This window comes from Cygnus olor, chromosome Z (genome assembly GCF_009769625.2).
Source record: "Cygnus olor isolate bCygOlo1 chromosome Z, bCygOlo1.pri.v2, whole genome shotgun sequence".
Classification (NCBI taxonomy): Eukaryota; Metazoa; Chordata; class Aves; order Anseriformes; family Anatidae; genus Cygnus; species Cygnus olor.
Window position 1 is genome coordinate 22,381,843 of NC_049198.1, and position 18,740 is coordinate 22,400,582.

The 18,740-nt window shown below is 38.8% G+C and overlaps 1 protein-coding gene across 3 annotated transcripts in view; it reads left to right on the forward strand.

The window, feature by feature from the left end:
• Positions 1-318: 318 nt before the first annotated feature.
• Positions 319-18,740, forward strand: part of NLN (neurolysin) — a 39,913-nt gene continuing 21,491 nt past the window's right edge. For 2 of the 3 annotated variants that reach the window (XM_040540699.1, XM_040540698.1), the window contains exons 1-4: positions 319-440; positions 478-546; positions 12,097-12,353; positions 14,567-14,715. In XM_040540699.1, the coding sequence (XP_040396633.1) occupies positions 319-440; positions 478-546; positions 12,097-12,353; positions 14,567-14,715 (597 nt within the window). Of the gene's footprint in view, positions 441-477; positions 547-3,049; positions 3,162-12,096; positions 12,354-14,566; positions 14,716-18,740 lie in introns of those variants that run through there. The other variant, XM_040540700.1, reaches the window with a different exon arrangement.

Sequence of the window (18,740 nt, forward strand, 5' to 3'; positions counted from 1 at the left end):
TCCCCGCATCCCCTCGGGCCCCTCTGGACCCCACGGACACCCCCAGACCCCCCGGGCCGAGCCCCCCTCCCCGACCCCCCCGCACCCCGCCTCCGCCCCCCGCACCCCTCGGCCCCTCCGGGCGCCGCCTCGGGCCCGGCCCCACGGCAGAGGGTCTCGGGGGAGGAGGCGCGGCCCGCCCGCACGGCGGGGTGTGCGTGGGGGGGTGGGCATGGCGCTTACCGAGCCGAGCCGAGCCGAGCCGGGTTGAGCTGAACCGGGCCCGCCGCTGTCAGCGCCGCCGCTGGGCGGGGAGGGGAAAGGCGGCGGCGGAAGCGGATGCTTGGGGCTGCTGTGGCGGTGCCTACGGCCGGCGGTGACAGCAGTGACTGCGGGAGCGCAGCCGGCCTTTCCTCCTCCTTCTTCTTCTTCCTCCTCCTCCTTCTCCTCCTTCTTCTTCTCCTCCTCCTCCTTCCTCCTCCTTCCTCCTCCTCCTCCTCCTCCTCCTCCTCCTCCTCCTCCTCCTGCGGCCCCGCCCCCCATGCTGGCCCTGCGCGCGGCTCGCAGGTAGGCGCAGTGGCACCGGGGCTGGTGGGGGGGGGGGGAGGGGGGGGCTCGTGGGGCACCGCCTCAAGATGGGGGGCGTCCAGCCGTGCCCTGTCCCCTCGGGGGAGGATCTGGGGACCGACATGAGGCTCCCCCGGGCATCGTGGGCAGCAGGGTCCTGCGGGGAACGCGGGGCGAGAGGGCTGCGGCAGGGAGCCGGGCGAGCTCCCGTGGGCTTCGGGGGCACGGCAGTTCCCGTCCCACCTCACTGCCTTTGTTCGGGGGGAACCGGGGCAAACAGGACTCGTAATCCTCCCTTCCCCTACGGCTGTGAGTCAGTTGATCGACTCTCTGCTGTCAGATTAAGTGCACAAAGACTTTATTTCCCCAACGCACATTTGCATCCTTTTTTTTTTTTTTTTTTTGTACAGGCATTTTCGCTGTTCTCCATGTTTTGTGTTGACTGCCCATATTTCTCCTGCAGATTTTTCAGACAAAAAGAAAGAAACGGAGTGCTTGAAGGATTGAAGTTATTCCTTCAGAGAAAAATTAAAAGGTCAATCTTTCCAATTTGCATTTGGAAACTAAAGATCCCCCCTTCCTAAATACTAAGGAAGCGTTGGGTATTGATTTAGGCATTGATTTTTATTTTTTCACCACGTGTTGTAAGTACATCAGGGAACGATCACTGCAATTTGTTAATTGCATTATTTTTGTCAGTCATCATTTGAGTGTAACCAAGTAATTGTCCCCCTCCACTCCCCCTCAAAAAAAGAGTGATCCTGGATGTCAAATAGAGACCTCTGATTTTCCAAAGCTAAGCAAATGGCTGCAGAAATGTTGAATAGCAAACACACTCACAATGCTAACGTGAGATACAAATGTCAGTTTTTAGGAAGTTTCAAACATATCTTACATTGACTAAACATTTGACTATTTTAGTTAAAATGGGCAGATTTGTGGAAGGAGGCTATTTCTAATTGAGCACCTTTCCTATTAGAATCTGAAAGATTCAAGGAGTAACGTTTTCGGTAAAATGCGTAGGAAAAAAGCAGGCTAACACATAGATTAATTAAGTTGTGACAATAGTCTATTTACTCTTTGAGGATATTAGTAGTAATGGAAAAAAAATAAAGTGGGAAGTGTGATTTAAATAATTTCATTGTCCTAAAATGATTCTCCAGGATTCAAGAATTCTGAAGACTTTCTTTCAAAATCTTCAAAATAAAGTTTTGAGTAGCAAAATAGATGTATGTGGGGTCTGGAAGAAAGAGAATTTCTATTTAAGACCTAATTTTAGATTTTTGTCTCTGGAAAGAGAATCTGAACACATTTTTTTCTCTTGACAAGGAAGTAAACTGGCAAGAAACAGGGTTGGTGGGAAGAGGCAGGAGGAGGAGCAGGGAATGGGGATGGAGGTCATAGAACTGGGAAGACCTTTTGTAGTCGCTTTCCTATAGCATACTTATTGCCTTAGTGTGTGTGTGCTTTCCTTAAAATGTCAGGTCCAACACCAGTGATGGCAAGGACCAGACAGGAAGCACAGGACATCTTTCGCTTTCCCTGTGCTCCACAGATTGCACAACCTTGTCTGTGTACCCCAGCAGCACTGGTCTCCTGTGGACAAAAGTGACAGCCGCCACCTTTCTAACTGCAGCAGGCTCTAGAGAAACAATTTGGCTGCTCAGCAGAGTTTGCAGAGCAAAATGTTCCCTGGACCTACTGAGTCAAAGATGTCAGCCTCATAAGCATTTTGTGGTCTGAATTTGTCCTGTAGGGCACTGGTTGGAACACACTAAAAAAAGCACTGAAATTAACATCTTTTGAGGAAATAACTGTTTTGACATTCTCTCTACGAAGACAGAAGGACCTGAGGGAAAGGCATGGGGCAGGGACAGGGGAAGGTCAGGCTGGGTGTGAGGAAAATGTTCTTCACCAAGAGGGCGGTTGGGCACTGGGACAGGCTCCCAAGGGCAATGGTCATGGCATTGAGCCTGACAAGAGTTCCAGAAGCATTTGGACAATGCTCTCAGACATCTGGTCTGATATTTGGGTGGTCCTATGTGGAGCCAGGAGTTGGACTCAATGATCCTTGTGGGTCCTTTCTGATTTGGGTTATTGTATGATTCTGTGAAATGTCTGGCTTGGAAAAATTTCTTTTCAATGGTTTGGATTATTTCAAAAATCTGTCCTCTTTCCTACAGAAGTCAGGATCAGGATGCCTAGGAAAGCACATAAGACAAGGCAAACATGCAGCAGTAACTTTTCAGAACAGTCCTGTGCCTTGTTGTAGTCTAGGTTCTGGGGACTTCCCTACACAAAAAGCATTTGCCTTAGGATTTTGTACAAAAATTAGTCTACTAGTGCGTTTTTACATTGAACAAGCTTCCTAAGACTGTTTGATCTTTTTCTTAGTTGTGTCAGAAGTAATAGGGGGAACATTCATCACAGTTCATTCTCTCCATGCTCTTCATGATTGTATAAATTTCTTAAATACTTCCTCTGTTTGTTTGTTTTTGTCCAGGCTGAAGAATCCCCATCTAGTTAGTTATTCTTTGGATGGAATTAATTTCTCACGGCAGCTGATCAGTATTGACTCATCATGACTTGGTAGAAGAGGAAAAGGTTTGGGGCAGGTGGGAGAACAGAAGATGAGGAAGTTTATAACTGTTGGGATGAGCAGAACTGCACATAGTGTCTTTGTGCTTCACATGTTACAGAGTGGTATAATAAATCTTTGTGTTCTGTTCTCTCTTCCACTTCTGCTCACTCCTGACATTTCATGTGTATTGTCATGAGTAAATGTAACTTCGCTAATCTCTTCATTAGTCTTTGAAAGCCAAACAGACTACACTAGCTGTGTAGACTGATCTCTGTCTATTTTGAGTCCTTCAAAGAATTCCAATAGACTGAGTCACGGGTTCCTTCTGTAGAAAAGGATGCAGTACACTTGAAATGTATTTAGCTTTTATGTTTACAAACCCTGCTTAATACTTTTTTTCTGTCTTGCAGTACCACTTGTTTTTCAGTTGGAATCAACAAACTGTTCTTAATGCTTTGTATGATTTTGTCCAAGTACTGAACTGTCCTTGTAACAGTGTGTGGTGTTTGCACTAAATAGCATGCGTTTGCTGTTTACATAGCAGGTATGATATACCTTTGTTAGATGCTTATGCGGCAGTATCAGAGAGAGCTGGAAATATTTTTTTCCATTGTGTTTTGTATGGTTCACCTGATGGTAGAACCAAGCAAGAAGATAACCTTGATCATAGAATCATGACTCATGTCCTGAGTTGGAAGGAACCCACAAGGATCATCAAATTAACTCTTGATGAGTGCCTCCTGCATCACATTCAGTGTAATTTAAGCAGTTCACCTGCAGTCTGCACGTACGTGTTGAAAAGTCTCTCAGCTCCTTTCTAAGATTCTCCAACCGAAGTGTGGTATGTTGGAAGTTTGCAGTGACACCATAAGGGTTCAGTTCACAGGCTAGATTTGTAGCCCAGTTTAGCAGTCCTAGTAAGACTTTAACAATGATGGGTACCAGAATGCTGGGATTGGGGAGAGAGGAGATGAGGCAGTCTGCAGAAACCCTGACCTTCCGCGTGGTCCGCTCCAGACTACTGCATGGAAGTCACCTCTTATAAAAGTCAGTCAGAGCAGTTTCCGAATTGCTTTTGTTTAAGGACTGTTGAGGGGACAGGGATAGAGGATGCAAGTACAGTAAGACTGCCTAGGGATTTGTGGCAGACATAACACATTATGCACCTGTATGAATTCCTGCTTATGGTCTGCATTTTTCATTAGCCAAGAGTTCATTTTTCAATTACTTTACTGTTGTTGATGTTAATTCTACCAGAGAAACCAGTAACCATTTGTTGCCAGATAATAAGACTATAAAAGTAGAACTGAGAGAAATGTATTTTTCAATAAAGGTTTTAAAGTGATCATGTAACTTGCAGCTTTTTTAACTTACATTGATCTTAAGAGCTAAAAGTGCATCTATTATAGAAGTGTAATCAACACACAGCTTACAGTGATCTGAGATGCAAAGAATCTTTTCTGAAAGATTTAATGACAAAATGGATTATTTAGCGTTAAAAAGTTCTAGATCTTCTTCTATTCCATCAAACATAGCTTAAGAAAAAAAAAGTTTCTCGTAACAGTTATGGAACTCAAAATTCAGCAATACTAAGCAAACTGTCCTCTTGCCATACTGAGTTCTGTCTGTGCCAAACTCTGTTGTGACACAAAGCCAAGTACTTTTCTAAGGAAAAGGGCCCAAGAATTCAAGGCATGTATTCACTGCTCAAGACACTTGTAATAATGATTTCAAATGTGTTTGTCCAGCAGGAAAAAGTGCTGACTTAAATTCCGGGGTTGTGGTCTCATTCCTTTTGCCAACTTGAAGTAATGTGCCCCCCATCTTCCCCTCCAATTAGCTCAGTCAGCTTTGAGTTGATATAACTCTTGTTCTTTCCCTTTTTCTTCCTTTCCCTTTTTCTTCCTTTCCCTTTTTCTTCCTTTCCCTTTTTCTGCCATGGTTTACTCAGTGCTCTGCTGACTTTCCTTAATTTTAGTCCTTTCTTTACTCTGAAGTAAAAAAAAAAATATTACTTATTGTCTGAAGCTATGAGTCAAAACTGAAACAGTGTGGAGACGTGTTTAGAATTCAAGCAAGAATTTAGGCTGTCTAAATAGTACAAAGATTTTAGTCTATAAATTTTTTTCTTAAAATCCATGCAGAGAACAGAGGCCAAGTACCATCCTCTACTATATTAGCTGTTACTGAATACTGACTGTAGTTTGTTTCTGAAATCTTTTTTTAATTATATAGGTCTTCACTTAAAGGAAATGAGAAAGCCTTATGTTCCACTGAGTATGAGCCTTAGCTGTTGTAATGGTTTACTTACACCATGACTGTCTGTTATTGTTTATATATGTTTGGTAACGCTCTCAGGGAAATATTATTCAAGTATTAAATAATTGCTCCTGCGGCAAACTGTCAGTTCTTGTATTGCCTTGGAACCTTTTTTTTTTTTTTTTTTCATTTGAACATGACCGCTAGGTGGGGATAAAACACCGAGTGAGGCCGTGAGAATGCTAGTTGCTGTTCCTGATGAAACGGTCTTCACGTCCACAACGCTGGCTTCCAGCATGCGGTGTTGGTTCTTTTGCAGCCTGTAAGATAAGGAAGAGTTTAACTAAGAGCTGCTATTTCAAAAGAAAGAACGATCCTGTTGCTGTTCTCATTTCTAAATTAAGAGCTTTTACAAAGCTTGATACAGTAAATTACTAATTGAAAAATAAGTTTATTTATTGTGATTACCAAATCTTCTCCCATTTGCATCGTTGGGAATACGCCCCCAAAGTGTACATAAGGTGCAACAAGAAAAACATCTTTGTATTTTTTTTCCCTTAGAATATTCAAAAACTAGAAGATGACATTTTATTTGGTGGTTTTGTGTGTAAGAAACCTTCACATTTTGATAATTTTATGAAGATGAGAACCATCTTTTCTACTTATGGAAGTGCACAGAAAGTGTAATATTCCATTTTGTTTCAAGGTGATATGTACAAACCTTTAGGAGTATATATTCAGTGCTAAATCATCTTAATGCCTCTGTCTTTTTTATTTTTCTTTTTTCCTTCTTTTTTTTTTTAATTTCTTTTTTTTTTTTTAATCTTCTGTCTTGGTTTTCCCTTTATCCCCAAAGCTGTTATACCAGACCTTTCACCAGCAGAGGATGTAGTTTTCCATCCTACACTAAGCTGATATACTCTTATATTTATATGGATATATGGAACTGTCAGATCTATGAGTATGTACAATAAACCTGTCTGTATACGTTTCCCAGAAATACATTTTAAAATATATTTTATTAGTTTGTAAGATCTCATTCATCATTGTAGCTAATACTGTTTAGGTAAAGATTGATTTGAAAACTATCATTTAAGAGTCTTGGATGGAATCAAAGCTATCTGTACTTAGTCAGAGATAAATGAGACAGAAGACTTAAATCTTGAGTATATTTTGAAGTGATCATCAGTAGTAGGAGCACCTTGTGACCAAGGTTGCAGATTTTTGTATTTGTATTTTCTAAAGCTGATGCTAACATTTGCTGATTCTGCTTCATAGACTGTGGTTTCTTATTTTGTTATAGTAGTGCTTTATTACAAAGGGCTGTTTGGCATGTTCCAGATGTGGAAAATTGTTTTTAAACAAAAACAGTCTGACATAAATGTTTATTATGTTTAAAGTATTTACTGTACAAGTTTAAAGTCAACCTGTAAGTTTAATTGCATTGATTGTCTTTGCAGCAGTTACATTGGCCACTATATTACTGTAATAGAGTATTCCAATACAGTAATAGAGTAACACAGTACTCTAATGCAATAGGGTATTTATATTATAAAGGTCCTCCTCCTTAGTAAAATCAAATCATATTTATATTTTCCAGAAACAGCAAGTAATCAAATTGTAGATTTGTTGGCAAAATAAATTACCTGGCATTCTAGCAAAAATAGCAGTGATTGTGGTCTGTAACTTAGAAGCTCTGTTTTCGTTTTTAAAATCTTGTTTTAGAAGTCACTACTAAGCGTCATCTACTAATAATAACTACTAAGTTATTATTCAACTTGTACAGCTTTTGGTAGAAATTATCATTAATGACAGCAATCATCTCAAGACCTCAAGACTAAACCCATACATTTCACATGTGTCCTCTAGCAGTAGTGCAGGCTTATGTGTCTGTTGGCACTCCTTTGATCCTTAAGCCAGCACAACTGTTTTGAAGTCACACATCAAATACGGGATGGAAGTGATGAGCTGAAACCCCCCACCCCATTCCATTTTTTGGTCCATTTGTGGAGGATAGCATGCTGTGTGGTGCGATGGACATGCTGGAGGGAAGGAATGCCGTCCAGAGGGACCTGGGCAGGCCTGAGAGGTGGGCCTGTGCGAACCTCATGAGGTTCAACAGGGCCAAGTGCACCTCAGTCAGGGTAATCCTAAACATCAGCACAGGCTGGGCAATGAGGGATTAGAGGGCAGCCCTGAGGAGAGGGACTTGGGAATACTGGTAGCTGAGAAGCTTGACAGGAGCTGGCGGTGCATGCTTGCAGTCCTCAAAGGCAGCTGTGTCTTGGGCTGCACCAAAAGCAGCTTGGCCAGCAGGGCAAGGGAGGTGATTCTGCCCCTCTGCTTTGCTCTTGTGAGACACCACCTGGAGCTCTGTGTTCAGCTCTGGGGCCCCACACGTGAGAAGGACGTGGAGCTGTTGGAGTGGGTCTAGAGGATGGCCCCAAAAATGATCGAGAGGCTGGAGCACCTCTCCTATGAGGACAGGCTGAGGGAGTTGGGGTTGTTCAGCCTGGAGAAGAGAAATCTCCGGGGAGATCTTACAGGGGCCTTCCAGTACCTAAGGGGGCCTACAGGAAAGTGGGAGAGAGAAAAAGAGGGTAAATTGAGATTAGATATTAGGAATAAGCTCTTCACTCAGAGAGTGGTGAGGCACTGGAACAGGTTGCCCAGAGAAGCTGTGGATGCCCCATCCCTGGAGGTGCTCAAGGCCAGGCTGGATGGGGCTTTGGGCAACCTGGTCTGGTGGGAGGTGTCCCTGCCCATGGCAGGGGGGTTGTAACAGGGTGATCTTTAAGGTCCCTTCCAACCCAAGCCATTCTGTGATTCATTCTTCACCTGTATGGTACCGTGACTCTTTGAGGTACGATCCTACCAGTAGTTACTCTGCCATCAGAGATGCAGGGGTGCACAAAGGCAGAAATGAGCAGCAGGGGGAGGAATAGGAAGGAAGAGGAATGTCTTAAGCCCACCCTGCTGCTGAACACGGACCTTATCCCTAACCCAGGGATGTCAACAGTCCTACACAGCACTGCAGAAAGTTGAGTGTAATGACTGAAACAGTTTGAACTGGCCACTACAGACTCTAGCAACACTTTACCCAGAATACACATAACCTTATTTATGGACCTACATTTGTTTATTCTTCTAATTTAAACTGAATCGTTTTCTGATTGCTCAGTCCAAGGAATGGCTGGCTCTTCTGTAATGTTGCTGCCATTAACCGAAACGCAAGCCCTTTATATAATAATTGCAGCATGTTGGTTCATTTACTTCTTGAAAAATGCTCTTTGCTATTGCATCTGGTGCCTACCATAATTAATATAATTTATTTAATTTATTTTCCAAGCTATATCTGAGAAGTTAAAATTTTCCTCAGTGGTACAATTTACAGTAATATTTTCTCTCTAATAATATGACAAGTATAGTTGCAAATCATTTTTAAACATTCATTATTTTAGCTATGCTCTCATTTCTTGTTTCTTTTTATAGTCTATTTTATCGTTAATTTTGCATCTGACATGTCTTGGCTTTTTTCATGAACAAATAAAACAAATTATCACTTTTATTATATACTTGAAGTTTACTATATATTTGAATTGGTTTACAATTTTATGTAGATAAAGAATATGAAATACTAATCCACTGAAAGACATAGCAAGACTGAGTTTTCACCTGTGTGTATACTTTAGTTGCATTTTGTTTTTCATTAATCTCATGTGAGTCTGCTCAACTAGTAGGAAGGTAACAGCAGGTGTTTTTACATGTTTATTTGAAGTTTCATGTTATTGTTGCATGTCCTGATTGTTTTTACTTGAAATGTTAAGTTACTGTTTTTGAAAGCCTCCATTCACTTGGTCAAATGGAAAGACTTGCAGGTCCTTCTGAGTTTATGCTGGCTTTGTTAATCTATATGAATGATTTCTTCATAGTATCAGCAGGAGAAGACAAGGTGTCAGCATTGCAAAACAAAGCTGGTTTTGTTCCATGTTTAGCTGTCTCTAACAGATACAGTCAATCACTTGATGGCATTCATGGCAATCGTTTATGAAGCTATCAATTTTGTATGTGTATTCCTTAATGCAGCTAGCCAATATACTGAGAAAATCAGGTGGTCTCATCTTTTTTGGTGCTTAAAAGGAGTGCTCTGCAGCAATTAGGGACCCTTTATTAATTAAATTTGTCCAACTTTATTAATTATACTTTTTTGACAGCCGAAGTTAATGTAATCTGTTGTTGCTGTGATTATTTTCATGGTTGTTTATGATAATATGTTGTTGGTCAGTGGCAGAGCTGCATTTTCTTCATGTCTGTGTGAAGGTAATGAATTATAGAAAGCTGTAAGTTCTCTTTAAAGAAGAGTATCTGCACTTTAGCTTAATTGTCAACTTCTATGCTTTTGGAGTTATTGTTTTCCTTTGATTCTGTTCCACTTCTAGTTTGACCTTAATTTGGCACATTTTATATTCTTTCTGATATTTTCTGGCAGGGGGGAGGGAGTTAGAGTTCAGAGCCTTGAAACTACTTTTATGGAGATTCCCCTTCAGCACCCATGAGGTTGTGCCAGAGCTGCACTAGTGATGTGTGAAAGACTAGACATAGCACAGTCCAGTGGGAAGCAGACTTAATTAAGTACTATTCTTTAATAGATTTGTAGATTCAGGATAGAATTCAGTATTTTGGGAGAATGAGAGACTATTGCATTCTGAGAATGCTATTACATGCCCTTTTGCTTTTACGAATGCAGTTTGATCTATCAGAATCTTCTAAATGAGATTCCAAGTTGCAGTAGTCTGGTGGTGGAGCTAGTAATTCTGTCATGTCACATCTGAATTCATACTGGAGAGAGAAAGCAGAGATGGAAGGAATATTCTTTATCCAGGCTTCATTTTCAGAGTTAAATTGTCAATATGCTGGACACTGATACTTCTGTATGCCGGTGGAAGTGAAAAGTAAGCATTTTGTCTACATTGGTATGGGAGGATTTGAAGAAACTGTAGTAACAAGGGAAATAAAATCTCAACATAAAGATAGGAATGTTGTCTTTCATTTATGTCCTGTATGAAAATAATTTTGGTTAGGCTATATCTAGAAAATTCCTGTTAAAGACCAACAAGACTTTTTATTAAAGGTTTTGCCTTCAAATACAAGCTCTGAGTGCGGCTCCTCTCAGATTGTTAGCACTTACTCTTGTGCTTTGTTTTTCCTTCAGGCTAAAATTGCCTGTCCTTTTATGTATGCTCCCTGTATTGTATGCCAAAACCTATTTGAGCACTTATGCACATACCAGACTGGTTTTGCAATAAAATGAGTTCATGCACAATGACTGGTGTTAACAGGAAAAGGTATTTCATATAAAACAGTGTAAAGTAAGCATTCCTTTTAGTAGTGAGCTCTCTCTGTGTGTTCTTATATTTCTTTAGTTACGGTTGAAAATCATTGTCATTACTGTAACTATATATATCTATATATAGTTACATATATATATAATGTGAATGAAACGTGGAGGCAGATAGTCTCTGCCTGCCAGAGCTGACCTTAGTAGCTCAAAGGTCTAGAATCTCCTTGTTGCTTTTCTGAAGGTGTATGTTGATCCTCATATGATACTAAACACCGCAGCGCTTTACTCCTTGAATGCAGGTTTTTAATTACTGTCAAGTTGTAATATCTCTCAGCAAATAATTCATACATAACTGAGATATTACAGTGTTCTAAAGATTAATATGTTGTTGACCGTGGATTTTCGTTAGCCCAACTTCAGTCAGCTGCCTGACTCTAAATATCTCCTTCATACAACAAATCTGAGTGTTGCTTTTCTGGGCCATGGAGGTGGGAGTGTGGGAGTCAGTATTTCAAAGTCAGTATCTTCTTAACTTTGATTTGGATTCATTGCTCCAAGGTACATCTTCTTAGTATTGTCACAGAAATTAGTAAAAAGGCAGCCAGTAATTGCACTGCACAGTTATGATGAGTTATGTATGTGAACTTTTCTGCTAGCTAAAGCTGAAATATATTTGATTTATATAATCAGCTCAATAGTATGTAAATTCTTGCACTAAAGTGAAGCTATCTATATAAAATCCATGACAATTAAGAGAATACATTTTCAACAGAGTAGCAACTAGAAGTTTCCCTCCCATGGCTGATTATGGGGCAGACATCCAATATAAATATAAAATTGTTTGTTAAGTGAGCACAAACAAATTACTTTTTTTTTTTTCATCTAGTTGTATACATATTTGCAGCCCTTGGTCTTCATAATCTACAAATCACTGTGTGGGTTTTATTCCTAATTTCAAAAATGCAAATACTGATTGTCTCTGTAGAGCTTCAGTAACTGAAATTCTGTTTTTCATAGAAGATTGAGTAGTAACTGAACCTGTCTATTTTATATTTATATATTTTTATTATTTCTATACCAAAATTTTTATCTCTGTCTACAAACATATTAGATGGCACTTGTTCATCCTCTAGGTGGATAAAGGTAGAAGACAAACCTCTGATTTATCTAAAATTAAACTTAAATGATAAGGGTGACGGCTATATATAGTTCCGCTGGGCAAGAAATACATGGCTCTAAAAAAGACTTTGCTCTTGCTTGAATGAAAACATTCTGTGATTATTAAAGGTCAACTCCTTTTCTGATGTTTACTATAAACTACATCTTCAACTAGAGTCTTCCTATGTAAAGATCTTTTTTCTCATTTCAGGTCCATTGGGCCACGGCTTGTGTTGAGAATGACATTAGGAGCAGAAATCACTAGCCAGCTCAAGGCTTCTTCATACATCGCATCGGGCCGAAACCTTTTGAGATGGGACCTCTCACCAGAGCAAATTAGATCAAGAACTGAAGAACTAATCAGGAAGACAAAGCATGTATATGACAGCGTTGGGATGCTTGATATTGAAGAAGTAACACATGAAAATACTGTACGGGCCTTGGCAGATATAGAAGTAGAATATGCAGGTTAGTGCATACTTTCAGTGATTCTCTCCATTGTGCATTCCATCTGCACATGAAGAAACTATGAGGAAAGATAATTCTGGCTTACAATTCAGATCTCAGCTGTCCTTGTGTAGAATGTGTAGAAGTCTTATCTCTTAAGGGTCCTCCAGTCATAGTCATTTTTCAGGATCTCTGCAGTGTGTAACATGATCGGCTATGAAGTTCTGCTACTTTAATCTAGAGGCAAAAATAAGGATTAGAAAAACTATGTTGCTGATCTTTTTGATGAATCCAGAGAACTGCAGTGGTCACCTGTTTTATTTTTTGCATGTTAAGCTCTGCGCAGTTGTATTTTGTTTTCAAACTGAGTACAACCACTAGGGGACAGAGTGCAACAGTATAGAGTACAGTGTCCATGGGATAGGTATTACATTGAAGCTTGATAAGCAGTGCCTTTCTCAAAGGCTGTATAATCTGACTGAAACAAACAATTCAATTAGAGCCATGGAAAGATTGATATGGTCTTAGTGGAGAAAAGGTGATGGATCATGTGGTGGCTGCATGGGATCCCCAAAGTAGTCTGTGTAATAAAATGTCAGGTTCTCTTAAATCCTCTCAAAAAATCTGCTGCAGCAACAGAAGTGCTGAAAACAGGCACCTTGGCTTGGAGCTTAGTTTTCACTTAGCAAAAAAGAGCAGCTTGCAGCACAAACGATTGCACTGTAATATTAGTCTGTGGCTTTTACATCACTTAGAATTACTGTTTGGGCATATCAAATTCATTGACTGAAATCAATGCTGGCAGAAAGACTGAGTAATCTTGATCCAAACAGCTTCCTGTCAGATTCAGTTTTAATTGTACCAATGTATTTGGTACAATTATTGTATGCCTTTTCACCACATTATAAATTTCTATGCTTTAAATTAAATTAAAAGGCAAATCTGTTTGATTCAGAAAATAGTGGCCATTAGCCTCTAAGCATAGCCATTGAGACTTGCATCTTCCACAATGTACTTTCTACTCTACATGCCATTGCAAAAGTGGGTCGTATCTAACTTGTAGTGCCAATCATCGAAGATGTATGCAAAATTACCAGGACTTACCTGTGAAATACCCCGTGGCATATGATAAGGATATATTACCACAGCAAGGATTCCATTGGGAACCTGGATTTTTAAGTCCTGTGTATCCCTTTCACAGGTACATGAAAAACAGTCTTACTCCAGTAACTGAAACTCATGATCTGAAGAAGCATATATAACAGCAGGCCTTAGATTTTACTTGGAAGCTGCTAAAACTCAGTTCGTCGTTTTGAACCACCTTGGCAGAAGGACTGGAGGGGGAAAAAGAGTTTCCAATGTTTTTTAAGAAGAGCCATATGCCCATGCTTGCATTCCAAAGGTTTCTAAAGAGCTGAGAATATCTCAGGGCTTCATAAACAACTTAAGAGTAAATAAAATTAAAAAGCTTTACAGCAAATTGTCCTAGGATATTGTTACTCTAAAACATGTTTTTTCAAGGGGGTGGGGGGATAATTAGTTTTTAATTAAGTTCATTCAGTTAGTCATAACAATTCATTTCTATTTAGTGCTTCTATTCATTACAAAGATGCAATATTTGTTTAATAAGTAAGGTTTTACTTAATCTCAGAAAAATATTCTATAAAATGTTGTATTAGCTTATGATCTCTAGAAGTTCAGAATACATAACATCTCTTGTGGTTACCAGATTATTTTTCCTTAAACATATATAAGAATTGGGGATTTTACACTATTCTCTCATACCAATGTAAAAATAACTTCAGGACAGATGGGCATGTTTGGAAGAATCAGAGTATTTCACTTTAAATACTAACATAGAAGCATTTGTGCCAGCTATGAAAAAATGTCAGTCTTCACTTACAAATGGTACATCTTCCAAAAATCACGTATCATATTAGTATACCCTTCAATGGACTTTGTAGAAGTATGAAGGTAAGATAATTAGACTTTGGTAATAGATGGTTTCTGTCAAATGTTTATTTGCCATAATGGTACGCAGTTTTGTCCCTTCACCCATTCATTTTTACATTGTTTGTAATCACTTTATTTGCTTCAAGCCTGATCTGATTGTCAGGTTGCTTTGGGTACGTTTTTTCATGTATCTTCTATAAATATCATAAGAGAGTGGAAGTTCTTTATCTGTGATGTTTCTAGCCTTCTGTGTAAGTGGTCATTGCCTTTTATTTAAACAGTGGAAAGAAGCATGTTGGATTTTCCCCAGCATGTCTCACCGGACAAAGAGGTACGCTTAGCAAGTACAGAAGCTGACAAAAAGCTTTCTAATTTCGATGTGGAGATGAGCATGAGAGACGATGTATTTCAGAAGATTGTTTATTTGCAGGTAAATCACAGTGATATCTGCATAACTTGTAGAAATGTAGATAAAATAGATGAAAAAACTATTTATCTAAAATAGTTGAAAAGCTGTTATATAAAGTGAAAAACTTTTATCTAAAGAAGTTAATATGCACAATGCTTTTGAAGGTCCCCATCACTCTGTTTCAACTGTTCCCGTGCCATAAAACCTTGAGTCAATATAACTTGGTGTTCCCACTCTTTGCCTCTCATCTTTAGGTGTGTGTTTCATTCTCTCTCCATTGCAGCAGTTTTGATTTGTCTAAACTTCCAATGAACTGGTTCAGGAAGCTAAACCCACAGAAGGAAACTCGTCATGAAAAATAAAAGGAACTGTTTTCTGTTGGCTAATCCTCATGGGCTGGTTTGCCCAAAGCATCACCCAGTAGGGAGGAAGAGGCTATATAGCAATGTATTTAGATTAACTTATACTGCTTTTGAATTTGTATCCAAAACTATGTTAAGTTATTGAGAATTTTAAAATTGAGTTTTAAGTTATAAAAGTTATTGAGAACATGTAACAGGGAGTGACCTCTGAAGTTATCTCTTTTAATCTGCTAATTATAGGCAACCCCATAGTAGCTTCCTCCTTATATGATGCTTAAGCCTCAAAGTAAAACTAAGTCAAAAGATACTGTTGAACTAGTTTCTATCCCTTTGAGTTTCTGTTGTTTCCCTTCTAATTGATCATCTCCATGCATCTTGTATTCTTCAGTCGTACTGTTTATGTTGTAGTTTGGGCTCCAAGGTATCACTAGCATCATGAAAAGTTCAGCTTTTCATTATGCTAGTAATACCTTGGAGCCCTATTTCTTGAAGTCATTGTTTGTGCTTTTTGCAGTGTAGACCATGAACAAAAATAATATTAGCAACACCTTATTAAAGTGCCTTTCAGTAGCATTGTTTTCTTTTGCTGTGTTTTCTAGGCATATTTTCAGGTGTTTTCCTCTAACTGAGTACTGTTGTTTAAGTGTATATGTAGGTATTTCATAGCCCCATTTTGAGGACCTTATGATGCTTAAGGCACAAATAGTGCCTTAAGTTCAGACTTGGGTTCCCTACCCCCAACCAGTTGCTATTAATTACATGGATTAATTTGTATTTATTATTTTTTGTGATTTTCTCACCCCCCCAGTATAGGACACATTTAGGGATAATATCAGTGTATCCATCTAATTTTAATTTACAGGTATTTCTGATAGTAGCTACTGAAGATGATTGCTATTATTAACTAGCATTAGTTTCTATTATTTTTTTATATCTTTTTCATTTGAAGCATTCCTTCTTCGTTTTCCTTTGAAGCAATATTTTACTTTTATAACAGTTACAATTATTGCTTAAATCTCCAATTAATGTTTTTGAGATTTTACTTGGCTTAACTGCAGCATGTGAGCATGTTTAGTGTTCAATTAATGTTCTAGAAATGCGATCTGCACTGAGATAAGAGCATATATCAACTTCATAATAACTGTAAAAGTAGTAACATTTTCGTTGTAGAACAGTTGTGAAATTGCCAACAGTGCTGGACTGATCAACTCTTACTATTTCCAAATACCAATACAAAGCTCTTGTTAGTTTTTGCTAAACTTCTAACACTTTCTCCCGTTAGAAACTCTACATTGAAAAGTCAGGTTCCTGGAGAGGAGAAAAAAAGGGACTTCAACAAACAGAAATGTTTTGCTGAAATCATGTTATAATTTTAAAGAAGCCAGTAAAAACGTTTTGACTAAATCATGCATTTCACCACCTCAGTGAAGATATAATAGTTCTGAAATGAATAGTTCTGAATTCTTTGTGTGAATTCAGTTTCATGATACTCTACAGGGGCCAGGTTAAAATGGAGTGAGGATTATGAGGCCCCTCACATTCCCATGTTATTTATACTGCAGTCAATCCACTAACAGATGACTAAATATGCCAAATCTTAGTGATATCCGGGATGTCTTTGTTTCCTTCAGTAAGGACCAAACCTTCATAAGTTCTTTTTCAAACTTTATGTTTATAATTCATCCTAAGTTCCACTTTATTTAAGTAGTGTTCATGGTGGAAGGTGTGTGAGGTTTTTGTGTTTATCTTAAAAAAAGTGAAAATAATCTAGCCTTTTTCTGTTCCCCACAAGTAAGGGGAAAGATTTCTGCAAAATTTCTGCAATTTATGTTGTCAAGTATGCCCTGGATCTTGCCCTTTAGAAAACTAATTTTGGCATCCAAAACCTGGAATAAAGGTGAATTTGGTAGTGAAACTGTCCTTTTAAATTTTCTTACTCCTAACATCTGCACATGTTGGCTAGCAGAGGCATGCTTAAGAATGTTGCCAATCTTCTCCACCCACACACCCTCAGGAAACAGCCTGATGTAAACAGCTGCTGCAGTTTTTGTTCACAATATTCTAAGTTGGTTCTGCTTCTTATTCTGCCTGAAAATTTCTTCATGGAATAGGGTAGCATGCTTGTTCAAAACAAATATGAGATGGCGTATAACATCATTGGTGATGACCATTTTAATACTTCTGGAAAACTCCAAAATTTCATGTGTAGTATATTCAAAATTAGCAGAAAAATAGCAAAATTAGAGGTTGTTCATCAAAGAAACATTGGACTTAGAGAGCATCCTGACTATGCAGAAGTTCAGAGATGTCTGCAGAGCACAGTTGGTTCCTTGGTGCTTGTGAGGGCTTATAGACCTGACAGGTCTTTCTGAATGTGAACTATTCTTGACTTAATCATGTCTATGCTGGAAATAAACTTCACAAAGGCTATCATTAAAATAGAAGCTATTTACAACTGATGTCTGGTAAAGTGTATGGGAGAGAGAGATGTAGTCACCAAGAGAAGGATGAAGAACACCAATTTAGTTTTGACTTCCTTTTTCCCAACGTAATGTATTTCTCTTTCCTAGCTTTAAAAGGAGCCAATATTCACTGTCTGTAAGGCCCTAAAATTAGTATTTGTGAATTCCTTCTTCCTGCCTTAAAACTCTGTTGATTTCAGGCCAGGAGATTTTCAGTAGTGTGTCAGTTCCATTTTTCAAATATTTCTGATGTTGAGGCTGAGAAATCCCTCACAAGGCCTGCATAACTCAGTGAAACTTTCCACAATCCTCTGTCTTTAATCATTACTATAATAAAAGCAGTATCTTTTTATGGAGATTAGACTGCTCCATGTTTTTTTTTTCCTTATCCATTTAATTTCTGAGCCTTCAGCATGGTTAGCACAATTTAAATGTTAATGTAGTGAACAGTATCTGCATTTTTCACTTCTACCATGGTGAAATCTTGCTTTCTCTATCACACTAGTCTTTGCTAAAAACAAAACAAATCAAAACAACAAACACCTGGAATTATGGGTTGTCTATTAAAAAAACAACATGCGAAAATTCTAATTATTACAAATATCAAATATTTTTCTGCTCAATATCACAGCATTGACACTTCTAGGTGTAGTGGGTTCCTCTCTCTTATTTTTTCTCGTAAAGTAAGAGAGGTAATTCGCAGATCATTAGTTGACACTTGCACACAGTTGTGTAATTCTTTCATAAAATTTGCATGTTTCAACGTCCTTACTTTTCAGAGATGGTAGTCAAGAATTAATTGTAGGTAGGTAAGCTGACAAGAGGGTTGTTAAGACAAGTCAGAACTAATTCCAACAGCTTGCTACTTTAAAGATGATCTTGAATATGTTCTTTTTAACAAGTACTATAAATTATACCTTGTTAAGATGTTCATTTTTAGATGGTGGAAGATAAAATTATAATGTAAAATAAAATAATACAATAAAATCACAATTTGTGACAAAAATCACAGTTCTCTGAATTACGTAGTTATTCCTTTGTCAGCTTCCAGGAAGACCCTCACATTATTGGTACATGTTCTGTTACAAGCTGGATGTTGTCTCTTTGCTTGCTTTGTCTCTTGTTGGTTGATTTAGAAAATGACCATTCGAGAATCTTCATAATGGCATAACCTGACATATAGCTACTGTGTTATTTGTTGCCACTGATTGCTTTTTTCTGA